The sequence below is a fragment of the Notechis scutatus genome, chromosome 3 (assembly GCF_049901735.1).
Source record: "Notechis scutatus isolate UNSWTSFEM ecotype Mainland chromosome 3, rNotScu1.2, whole genome shotgun sequence".
NCBI lineage: Eukaryota > Metazoa > Chordata > Lepidosauria > Squamata > Elapidae > Notechis > Notechis scutatus.
In genome coordinates this window covers 5,704,911-5,717,964 of record NC_142011.1, presented here as the reverse complement: position 1 = coordinate 5,717,964, position 13,054 = coordinate 5,704,911, and the positions used below count along the sequence as shown (strand labels likewise).

At 41.9% G+C, this 13,054-nt stretch overlaps 1 protein-coding gene across 5 annotated transcripts in view; it reads right to left on the bottom strand.

Moving 5' to 3' along the window:
* Nucleotides 1-13,054, bottom strand: part of RTEL1 (regulator of telomere elongation helicase 1) — a 151,415-nt gene that overhangs the window by 70,884 nt on the left and 67,477 nt on the right. For all 5 annotated transcript variants that reach the window (XM_087962324.1, XM_087962327.1, XM_087962326.1 and 2 more), the window contains exon 18: nt 4,130-4,243. In XM_087962324.1, the coding sequence (XP_087818450.1) occupies nt 4,130-4,243 (114 nt within the window). The remainder of the gene's footprint in view (nt 1-4,129; nt 4,244-13,054) is intronic.

Sequence of the window (13,054 nt, the reverse complement as noted above, 5' to 3'; positions counted from 1 at the left end):
ATAGATCAGCGACATGCTGGAGGTGCAAACACAAGCAAGGAACATTTTTCCATATGTGGTGGATGTGCCAAGGATCAAAGAAGTTATTGGAGGAGGATAAAGAAATGGCTCGAGGAGGTTATTAAGCAAAAAAAAAAATAGAATGGAAGCCGGAATTATTTCTATTAGGCATAATCAAGGACAATCTAAGTAAAAAAAAACCAACCCTAATATATGATACTTCATGTACTGACGGCGGCAAGAATAGTTTTCGCACAATAGTGGAAACAGATAAATATCCTGTGATGACCCGGGGCGTGACACAAATATAACCGAGTCCCAAAATTAGAAGGAAGTCCCTTTAATGCCTCCAACTTGGCCCCAATGTCCAATTATCCTCGGCTGGATATCAAACTCTTAAAAGAAAACAGTTTACGGAGGGAGTAAATGCAGTCCTCACCCAAAGTAAAGTTAATTTGAAATAAAAAACCCAACACAAACCACACTGAAGGAATTCCTACGGCAGGCAAGGATGATTAATTGCAGACTTCTACCAGATAACGCAGCAACCATAGTTGGGAGGAAGCCAAAACACAGATAAGCTCCTACAAGAATGCACGCTTTGCTTCCAGCAACTGTGCCATGAGCAGTTTGTCCTTTTAAACAGTCTTCCCAGCTGCAGCCCATGGAGGGGATCAGGACCCCTTCCTCCCACATAGACCATGTCACTCACGTTTCTCCTTTTTCTGCTCCTCCCTGCGTGCCCTAGGATAAAGAGGGGGTGGGCCTGGGCCTTCCTCTGAATGCCCATCTGGCCTGTGCCCTTCCCCAGTTTCCTCCACAACCACCAGAGCCACACTCCCACTCCCTGTCGGCTGTTCCATCTCTCCCTCGGAGTCAGGCTCCAACAGGGTCATGACATATCCCTACAGAAGGTACGGTGATTAAAAAAGTCCTTGAATGTGCAGAAATGGATAAATTAACGATGGGAGTTAAAAAGATAAGGAGGAAACAGAATATTATAAGATTTGGGACATATGGTACGAGTGGCTAGAGGAGAAAAGTAAAGAATATGCATAAAATTACTGAAGAGTTACAGGAAATGTATATATAAGAAATTATAAAAAGGTAAATATAATTGTATAAATAGTAGAGAAATATATTAGGAATTGAAATTGAAGGTATTACTATGTAAATAGAGAAGGAGCTGACTCTGGTGTACTGTCCAAAAATGGAAATGTGGTGTAAATGTTTGGAAAATATGTAATAAAGGTTATTTAAAAAAGAAAAAAAGAAAAGAAAAGGTAGGAAGGCTGGGGCCAACCTCACATGGGGAGCTGAGGGATGGCGAGATGTTCCACCCGAGGGTAGGAGCAGCAGAGAAGGCTCTTCTCCTTGACCTCCCCCACCCCAGCTGGAATAATGGGGCTGATGGGACCTGCAGCATGCCTCCTCCCCCTCTGCCAGCACAAATGGTACAGGCCGGTCTCAGAGGGGTGAGACGGTCCCTCAAGGAACCTGGACGCGTGCCATGAAGGGCTTTAAAGGTGACCACCAACACCTTGAAGCAGACTGGTAAACAATTTAGCTGCGGGAGCAGCAGCCCGAGGGGTTGTTGGTTGGCCGACTTCTGATCAAAAAGGCTATGAAACATGACAGCGAAGGGCAGAGCAGGATTTGCCCCCTCAGCAGAACCCTGAGAAAAAGGTGCAAATGTACAGTCCCAATTTCACTTCACAGGCATCGCTTTCCCTAACGCTTCATCAGGAATCGTCTCTCCTAAGATGCTTTCTGGCACGAATTCCCTAAAAATGGTTAAGATTCCTGTCATGGTTTATCTCCACACATAGGAAATCATCCATTGTCTGCTTTCTAAGTAAAGAGGAACACTGTGATAGTGAGAGATACGACAAATGGAGAACATTCCTGATATGATTCAAGAACAATGATAAATTTACAACAGTGACTTTTCAACTTAGCAATCCCCCTAAGGTTTATCTGTGATCTTTGGCCTGCTGATCCAAATAGCTGTTGTTGTTTTCCAGAGTTAAGAGACAATATGTCACTGGATATGAATAAGCACATTTTGCAAATTAGAACAAAGAGCACCATTGGTTAAAAGGTGGGGGAAGTGCAGGGTCCTTGGTGCTCTCTGGGCTTAGTGGGTTTTTTTTGCAGACATTTCCATGACCCAACTAGGTAACTTCATCAGTACTAGAAGGGGAAGGGTGTGTGGAGTGGAGGAGGAGGAAGAGGAAGATTGTGGGGTCCTTGGTACTCTCTGAGCTTGGTGGTTTTCTTTGGAAACGTTTCATGACCCAACTAGGTAACATCATCAATGCTAGAAGGAAGTGGGGTGTGTGGAGTGGAGGAGGAGGAGGGGGAGGAGGAGGAGGAGGACTGTGGGGTCCTTGATACTCTCTGAACTTGGTGGTTTTCCTTGCAAACGTTTCATGACCCAACTAAGTAACATCATCAATGCTAGAAGGAAGCAGGGTGAGTGGAGGAGAATAAAGAGGAGGAGGAGAAAGAGAACTGTGTGGTCCTTGGTGCTCTCTGATCTTAAGTGGTTTCTTGCATGTTTCATGACCAATTTAGGTAACATCATCAGGGCTAGAAGGGAGCAGAGTATGTGGAGAGGAGGAGGAGGAGGAGGAGGAGGACTGTGGGGTCCTTGGTGCTCTCTGAGCTTAGTGGGTTTTCTTGCAGATGTTTCATGACCCAAATAGGTAACATCATTAGGATACTGAGCTACAAATATTCTCTCCTACTGAAGGAGAGACTATTCATAGGGAAAATGATGTAAGGCTCCCACGGTTTGAACTGTGACACCCTAAGATATCAGTAACCAATCTGCAAGGTTGGAGATTTTGCAGGGCTTAAACGAACATGGAATTGGTTCCTGTTTATTCAGGTGAAATAGGCTGAAGGCCCCAAAGGGGCTCTGATGCAAAATCTACCATGGTTTTGTTTGCCATGCAGATGGAAATTTTACAAGGGAAGGGTGGTGGTAGTAAGTTTTCTCCTTCTTACTACTCTTAATCCCAAAGGTGCTTTTTTCCAGAGGCAATTGGACTTTCTGGTTTTTCTTTGAAGATGTTTTGCTTCTCACCCAAGAAACTCCTTCTGAAGAGCTGAAGAAGCTTCTTGGATGAGAGGCGAAACGCCTTCAAAGAAAAACCAGAAAGTCCAATTTCCTCTTGAAAAAAAAGCACCTTTTGAGACAACCATGACTTGGAGGGCCGAGAATCTCCACAGACATCCCTCTGTTGATCTCTATGACATCCTAAGAATATCAGCAGAGTCCTGATAGATCACACAGATCACAATCAAACAGTCAACAACAAGCTATTCAAGGAATCACCCAGAACACTCCCACCACTAACACTGACAAGGGCAAGGCCAATGGTATATAAACACAGAGCAAACCCCGCTGCCTTCTAGCACTCATGATGTTCCCTAGTTGGGTCATGAAACGTCTGCAAGAAAACATCCAAGTTCAGAGAACACCAAGGAACCCATAATCCTCCTCTTCCTCTCTGCAAACCCCCTCCATTTTCGGACTGATGAGGGTACCTAGTTGGGCAATGAAATGTCTGCAAGAAAACCACCAAGGTCAAAAGAGCCCCAAGGACCCCACAGTCCTCCTCCTTCCTCTGCCCCTCCCCTCCCTCTCTTCTCCTCCTCTTCCCCTTCCCCTCCTTCTTCTTATCTTCTACTACTCTGCAAACCCCACTCCCTTCTAAAACTAACGTTACCCTAAGAAAACAATCCAGCTCATCTTCTTCCTTCCTTACCCCTTCCCGCTCTCTCTCCTCCTCCTCCTCCCCTCTCTTCCTCCTTCTCCACTTTTTCTCCTCCTACACTTCACAAACCTCACTCCTTACTAGCACTGATGATATTCCCAAGTTGGGTCATGAAATGCCTGCAAGAAAGCAGCCAAACGCAGAGAGGAGGAGCCCAAAGGAGCCCACAGTCCAACCCTGAGCTTGACATATTCTCTTCTCTTGGTTCCAATGTGTCGCCTTGATACTATCATGTGTGAAGCACTTGTATCAGTGCATATTTACCATTGAATGCTTAAATGAACAAAATAATAATGATGATGATGATAGGCTGGGGGAATACCAAACAGGCAACAATTCATTACCTTCTTTCGTAAGTGGAAGACAGCAAAGCTCCATCTGGTCCTTTGGTGATTATTCCTACACAAATTTGATGTTCATCGATAACATGAGGGTTTTCCAAATGAACTGGGAATGGTCTAAAAGAAAAGGAGAAAGTCAACACAATGTAATCAAGGTATTTATAGAGATGGCCTTCATGGCTTAATACCTCTCTGCCTAATTCCTGAAACCAGGCAGAATGAGTAGGCAGCCACCTGTAGGTAGGTACTCAAAGGTTCAGATCCAGCCATTTGAAGTACCATTACAGGTACTCCTCGACTTACAACCATTCATTTAGTGATCGTCCGAAGTTACAACGGGACTGAAATAAGTGACCTACGACCATGCTCCACGCTTATGACCGTTGTAGCATTCCCCATGGTCATGGGATCGAAATTTGGATGCTTGGCTACTGGCAGGTACCCTGTTTCCTTGAAAACAAGATCCGACTGGAAAATAAGCCCTAGCATTGGTTTTTCAGGATGCTCGTAATATATAAGCCCTACCCCATAAATAAGCCCCAGTTAAGATTGTCGGCAAGACGGGTGCATTTGGAACTGTGTCTTCCCTGAAAATAAGACCTATCCAGAAAATAAGCCCCCAATTGGAGCAAAAATTAACATAAGACCTGCTGTTATTTTCAGGGAAACACGATATTCGTGACGGTTGCCATGTCTCAGGGGTCACGTGATCCCCTTTTGTGACGTTCTGACAAGCCAAGTCAACGGGGAAGCCGTATTCACTTTACAACCGTGTTATTATCTTAACAGCTGCTAAGATTCATTTAACAATTGTGGCAAGAAAGGTTGTAAAATTAGCCACAGAAATTTTGGATTGAGTTGTGGCTCTAAGTCCAGGACTACCTGCACATATTCATTAAATTCATTCCTACAATCTCCTCCATTGTGAGCATTATTCCCTGAGAGGAAGGAGAGTTGACCATTTTCACAAGGGGAAAAGAGAATTCCTTTCTCTAAAGGAAGTTGTTAATTCCAAATCACATAATTCACTTGCATTGATGGCAACCATACGTAAATGTTCATCCTGTATTAAATAAGTCCAAATACCTACCAACCTTCTGCTCTTAATAATAAAAATGAAGCAGGAAGAGGGAAAAAAAAAACCTTTTCCCACATGTATCATGCAGATAATTGGCTGGGATGGTACCCAGTGACTTGAAATGGACATTCATGTTCATAAAGTAATGAGGTGTAAAAACAAAGTTGAACTGAGATCAATCCAAAGCAAAACTTGCATTCAGACTTAGCCGCAAAACATCTGTTGAGATTCGTATAAATTTATCACAGCCTTCACATCAAATTTGGGGCTTCCGGTTGACGTCACGGCAAACTCAGTAGCAGAGAACAGAAAGCTCCGTTCCTGCACTGGTCTTCAGCTGTTTGTGGGCTCCAAAAGCCTTGGAGGGGCAGTGAAGCTGTGGAGGGGTGCTCTGTGAGGTCCCAGAGGAGAACGCAAGTTCTCTGTGGAACCCTGGAGCTTTTCCCTCTTTGCCACGACGGTGGCAAACGGCGAGAAGAGTCTAGTCAAAATGGCCACCATGGAGTCACAACAGCAGTGAACAGCGAAGAATTGTGCAGGAGAGGAGAAAGTGGATGATATGCGGAGCTGGGTGAGAAGAATTATTTAAAATTTACTCCAAAAAGTTTTTGCCAGGAAAAAAGGATCTCACTGTCACATTAAAAGCGGTGGTTTAAGCACTAAGAGAAAGACTTTAAAAACAGAAAGGGAAAAAAGGAGACGAGGAAGCAACTTTCGGAATATGGAAAATATAGAAAATTAGAATTTCTAAGAAAAGAAAATATTGTTTTGTGGACGCATATTAAAATGTTGGAAACAAGATATTCTAAAAATTGGACTCTTTACAATTTTGAATTGATATTTTAAAATTGGAAACTGGCTAAAATTACAGGATTTAACTGCATCACCAGCGAACAAGATATTCCCAGGAAGTAAAACTTATACTGAAGTGACTTTGAAAGTTTTCATAAAAGGATTGAAAATAAGGTATAAGAACTTTAAACCTTGTGAGGACTGATTTTGGCGTGGATATTTGACTTGGATATTTGGACTATTGTATTTTCGGACTTAGAAACAAAAGAAAACATTAAAAGAAACTAAACGAGGTGAGTTACCAACAAGAACGAAATGGGAGTTGGGAAGAAATGATATCGATACTTATGGATATTAAGGACAGCCGGGACAGAGTTCTTAACAAAATGCAGAGCATAGAGGAAAAGATGGAAAGGAGCATGCAAGACGTACAGGAAAAAGAAGAAGAATCAATTAGAGGACCAGAAGAGAACGTAGAAAAAAAAATCAACAAAAAGACTATGATGATGAGAAAGAAGAGACAATAAATATACGTAATAACAATGGATGCAACAAACAGAAAGGAGAATATGGAATTGAAAGAGTAAATAAAATTGCAAAATGATTTCCCCGTGAGAGAGAAAAAAACAAGAGCAGACATTCTGAATACTAGACAATGGAACAGGATGGAGAAGGGAGAAAAGTTCAAAACAACAAGTTACAAAATGGAGGCAGACAGGGACAAAGATCTGAGAGAGGAATATGGGAGGTGAGCTGTGAAGAGAAAATTTAATTTGCTAAAACAAATAAGAGACAATGGTTAAAGAAAAATTTCATTCTTTTTAAAAATAATTCTTTTTTCTTTTCTCTCTCTTTTTTAATATAAAAAAGATATAATTAAACTGTAGACAAGGTCGAAATTAATGAGAGGGGGAGTAATGGAATATATGAAATGAAATTTAAATGATAGTTAAAAGTAGTGATTAATATAAAAACAATGTATTGAAATATTGATTAATTAAATAATGGAAATATAGAATTTAATATAAATAGGATTATTATTAATAGAGCTATAAGGATTTGTTAAAGGTATTAAATGTATTATAAGATGATAATAAAATTGTAAGAGGACTCTCCCCTGAGAGAAATAAAAGTAAGAGTAGATATTTTGAAAATTAGACAATGAAATAGGGCGGAGAAGGGGAAAAGGTTCAAAATGTGCAAGCAGATAAGAATAAAGATTTGAGAGAGGAATATAGGAGGTGAGCTAAAAAGAATATGTTTAGTATTTTAGAACAATAAAAAGAGAGAGAGATAATGGTTAAAGAAAAAACTCCATCATTAAACTTATCTTTATCTTTTCTTCTTTCTCCAATATAATAAAGATATAATTAAAAGTAGAATAGTGTTGGAAATAAGGGGGGGGGGGATAAGAGAGTATATGAAATGGAATTTGATTGATTGTTAAAGTGCTAGTTTAATATTAACAGGATTATTATTAGTAGAGGACTTTTCAAATGTATTAAGTATGATTAATGATGTTTTATCTGTGGTAAAAAGGAAGGATATATCTGATGAATGAAATGTTACAATAAAAAAGAAAATATATCAGGGAATATTCTTGTAGTGGCATAACTGAAAGTTAGAATTGGGATGGAATTGGAGAGGGGGGAAATAATGGTATATAATTTTTTAATAAGATGATGTAAGAAAAAGAAAGGAAATCAAAATTTGAATGAGGATGACATTAAGTATATTTGAATAATATGAGGATTAGCATAAAAGAATTATTATAACAAAATACTGAATATATAAATGAATAAGAGATTAAATGGAATATAAGGATGTGTATTAAGGTTGGAATGAAATAAGATTATGAAATATAATTAATATGATTATTAATATGTTATTGGATGTAAAATGGAAACACCCAGATGTTATATTGTTCACACATTGATATGTACGTAAAATAAAAATAAAAAACTTTGGGGGGGAAAAATAGAACAACTTAAGTTCGCATTATGTATGAGTTAAAGGGAGTTACTTTGCAGTAAGACAGGCAGCCTATAAACTTTTATGAATGAATTAGCTCGATACCTGTGCTTCGCTATGAAACTATGTGATCGGGCTTAATTTTTGGGGAGGAAAATAAGGGGGGGGGGATTCTGCCTCTGCCTCCCAGCATCCAGGAATTCATCTGGTTAGCGTCCTGTCAGTGTATGAGAGAGTTGAGGACTTTTTGGAAACTAAAACAGTATTTGCTATGTGAACAAAGAGAAGACAGCAAGGAGCCTGGGCGTGGCTTAGCTCAATTGTTCTGTACTAAAGCTGCTTGGTGCTGTGAAACGGAAAGTGAAACTCCTCTCCTCTACTTGTGTTTTGCATTTGGAACAGATTTCTTTTCAGGTGGGGAGGGGGAGTAGAACTCCTTAGCATCAGAGCATGTTAATAATAATAATAATAATAATATACAAAATACTAATAGCTCTGATGGTCATTTTGAAAAATCCTTTCTTAGCGAGCACCTAGAAGCCAAAGGGAACATACATGCCAAATTTCAAGTTTGTAGGCTTTACAGTTCTAGAGATTTTGTAATGATGTGTGTGGGAAGTGTATTCATTTTGTGACTCAAAACTCAAGATGAAAAAGGGAGGTTTTCCTTTTGAAGTAAGGAAATGTGGTATCAAGCACTGATTAGAATGTTGACTGATCTTGGAATGTTTTTGAAGTGCTGGGAACTCTCACACATTTTGGAATGCTTTTGAAATGCCAGATAAGTAAGGAAGTATCTGTTACAGCTAGGCACCATGAAAGATAATAAAATGTAACTTGTATCCTGAAAGATAGATTGTAAATCAAGCCATTTGTATATTGGGAGGGGGGAGTAGAAGGGGGTAGTTTTGGGTATAAGAGTAGAGCCTTTAAGCTTTGCCTTCGTTCCTCCCATCTGCCAGGGCAGGAACCCGTTTCTGCAGAAATGTTACAATAAAACCTTTTTCCTTGGATCAACTTTGAATCCTGGTGGTTTTTCTTAGCCACAATCTCACAATTTGGGGGCTCGTCCGGGATCCTCGACGGCGTCGACTGGAAGACGGGGACCAGGTAAGAGAGTGGCCACAACCTCCCATTGAGAGGCACCTCTCCCCGAATTCGGTCAGACTCCCGAGGTGACTGGGAAATCCAGACGATCCTTGGAAAAAGAACTGAGAAGAAATGCCGGCTGAGAGTGTGTGAGATTGATCTGAGTTGGGGACGCCCACACATCCTTTGACTGACTGCGGAAAGTCCAGGAGTGATCAGATCAGGTAAACTTTGTTTCCTTTCATTTGTAGCCAAAAGAGAGAGGTCCTTAAACTCCCTGGGGGAATCCAGTGTCTGCTGGAGGACTGGGCTTAGAAGTCTGAGAGAGAGGGGTCCTTAAACTCTCTGGGAGAATCCAGCGTCTGCTGGAGGACGGGACTGGTGAGTCAAGACTCTGGGAGTCTGAAAGAATAGAGATGGGAAAGGGACAAAGCGAGGCTCTGGGAGCCTGGAAGAAGTAGAAGATGGAGAAGGGACAAAGCAAGGCTCTGGGAGACCAGGAAGAAGCCTGTATGGGACAGGGAAAATTTGACAATGGCAGAAAACCAATTCCGGTAGATTCGCCTCTGGGACAGCCACTCCAGCAGTGGTTCTCCCCGAATTTAAAGGAATTCACCAGACATCTCGAAAAGAAAAACATTATTTATCTTTGTCGAGATCGATGGCCAAAATACCCTTTGATTGATCCTAAATTCCCATATCACTGGAGTCCTGAGGGGGAAGCCAGTATCTATTGGATGACCAAATTGCGGGACTATATTCTCCAACACAAAATGACTACTCAAATTGCATACATAGATGTATGGTTTCATGTGAAATTTGAAAGTCCCATCCCTCCAATTGAGGGTCAATACATGTCACAACAAAAAAGACAATGAGAGTGAGACGGATGATTGGCTGCAGAGTCTGCCGCCCGCAAATCCTAATTTGCACCGCTGCCATTGCCAGCGCCCAAGCCCCTCCTCAACCGCCCCTTTATCTGCGGCTGAGAAAAGAAGTAGAAGAATTAAAGAGAAGTGTTCAGGATTTTCCATTCAGAGAAAAACCTGAAGTGGATGCATTTCCTCTTAGGGAAGTTCCTAATGAGATCAATGCTTGCAGGCAACCCGGTGACAGTCTTTGTGGCTGTCCCCATAAAAGCAGCCGAGTTGCGATGCTTATCGGGAGTTGATGTAGATCCTGGGGACTATTGTAATAGGCTTCGGGACAGCCTAGTTAAATATTCTGGTGTGGATCCAACCACACCTGCGTTTGAATCCATGTGGAGAAAATGCAGTTTGTGACTGGGGCTTGGCCAGATATTCAAAAGAAAATTCAGAAAATGGATAATTGGGGAGCTGTGGGAATTGTTGATCTCCTGAAAGCAGCCCAACAAGTTTTTGTGAACAGAGACACTGTAAAAACCAGACAGAAGTCACAAATGATGCTTGCAGCTATGCAGGCTGCAATGAAAAATGAGATGAAGAAAAGTGAGAATTTTGGGAAAGGTTCAATTGGAGAAAGGAGTGAGAATTTTGGGGGATACAATCAGGGAAGTTTTCAGGGCAGAGGAAGAGGCATGGGAATGAGACAACCTGGAATGGATAGGAGTTGCTTCAGGTGTGGGAAGGAAGGTCACTTTGCGCGCGAGTGTCCTACCTACCAACTGGGAGGAAAGGGGTTATGCATTGTATGAAGAAAGTAATAAAATAGTTGGGGTGAGTGGAAAATCACAGGATGTGAGTGTGTTTGAACAAATCAGGCTGGAGATGAATGAAGTGGAGACAGAAGCTGAAATATTGTATATTCCTGATTCTGGATTGAATTTGTTAGGAAGAGATTTGTTGCCTGTGTTTGGTATCCAATTATGGGATACTGGGAAGGAAGTAAGGATATGGAAAATGACTGTGGAAGATGAGAGAGCAATTTCAGATGAGTTCTGGGCAGGAGGAGAGAGAAGGGGAGAGAGGGGTTGCTGAAGGATGCCTTCTGGGCATGCCCCTTGAGGAGGGAGTAGAGACCTGTTTGCATTTGAATGGGAAGATCCTGAGAGTGGAAGAAAATAGCAGTTTTCTTTGTTGTTTGGACAGGCTTTGAAGGGAATTATGTTGATTCAGTATGTGGATGATTCGTTGCTGAAGGAAAAGAGAAAAGGGGGAGGTTAGAGCGGCATCCGTGGCTTTGCTGAATTGGCTGAAGGAACAAGGATTGACAGTTTCATGGGAAAAGATCCAGTTTGTGGAAAAGAAGGTGAAATATTTAGGGCATTATATTCAGCAGGGGATGAGGTCCTTGGATCCTGAAAGGGTGAAAGGGATCATGAGCCTGGCTCCCTCCAGAAATAAGACAGAAGTCAGGAAAGCGCTTGGATTGTTGGGGTATTGCAGAGCTTGGGTGGATCAATACACTGTGTTAGCTCAATTTTTGCACAGGAAGCTGGTAGGAGAAGGAGAGAGTATAGAATGATTAAAGGGAGATGATGAGAGATGGAAAGTTTTAAAGAAGGCATTGTCATCCGCACCGGTTTTGGCTTTGCCTAATTTGAAGCTCCCATTTCATCTGTATGTGTCAGCAGTCAGAAGAGGGGGCAATACCAGCCCATTGCTTTTCTGAGCAAAACTCTGGAGCCAGTGGTGAGAGGATGGCCAGTGTGTGTGCAAGCTGTGGCTGCTACAGCTATGTTGGTAGTAGAGAGCAGGAAGTTAACCTTTGGGGGTGGGGGCTTGTTGTGCATTCACCCCACCAGGTTACTTCTGTGCTAAGTCAGTTGGCAACAACTTGGATGACAGAAGGGCAGATTCTCAAATATGAAACCATTTTGAGAACCAGCCCAGATGTGGTGATTGGGACAGATAGGAATTTGAATCCAGCAGAATTCCTAGAAGGGAGAAGACAGGAGTGGGAAGCTGAGGACCATGATTGTTTATTGCAAGTAGTTTTGATGACAAAGGTAAGGGTAGATTTGGAAGAGATTTCTCTGAAGGAAGGGGAAAGATAGTTTGTGGATGCAGGGTTGAGGAAGGAAAGAGGAAATGTGAGTTGTTTGCTTTGAAGAGGGCTCTGGAGTTAGCTGAAGGGATTGATGTGACAATCTGGACTGATTCCAAATACGCCTGGGGTGTGAAGCACCCCAGAGGTAGTTGGGAACAGGTAGGCAGACAAGTGGGCAAAAGAAGCTGCAGGGGAGATAGAGCTGGTGATGGTATCAATTCCCTTGCTAGAAGTGGAAGAGGATGAGGAATGGAAACCTGAAGGAAAAGAGAAAGATGATTTGGAAAAAGAAGAGTGTACATTTTATTTATTTATTTATTTATTTGATTTGCCAATTGTTTACAAGATAGTAAGTATACATAGTTGTGAATACATGAAATGGGTACATATAAGAAAAATAAAAGAATAAGAGAAACAATAGGACAGGGACGGTAGGCATGTTGGTGCGCTTATGAGGATGGGTGGAGAACCTCAGAGGGGGTGAGGGTGGTCTCTGTGAATGCAATGAGGGGAATTCTGGAAAAGGTACATGAGGGAGGGCAACCTCTAGTGGGCTGGCCTTTCCAAAGAGCACAAATTGATTTCATTGAATTACCAGAGAAAGGGGGGGTTGGAAATACTTGCTTGTGAACTTATCTTTGGCACTGCTCAGAATCAGAACATGTCCAAGGAAAGACACTGGAGTCTCTCCATTCGAGATGCTAATGGGGCGACCCTACTTGGCGAAAATAGGGAATCCAATTCCTGAATTTAAAGACTTGTTTTTGAGAAAATATTTGCAGATACTGTCCAGGTGTTTTTTGCTTTTTCTGTATAAACAGAGACTGTTGGTGCAACGACCACCTCTTGCTGGGAGCCAACATCCCTTTGAGACTGGAGATTGGGTTCTGACAAAGACTTGGAAAGGCGAGAAGCTGCAGCCTAGCTGGGAAGGCCCGTACCAGGTGCTGTTGACAACTGAATCTGCAGTTCGCACTAGACGCATTACAGCAGAGTCAAGAAGGCACCGGAACCTGAGAAACCTTGGA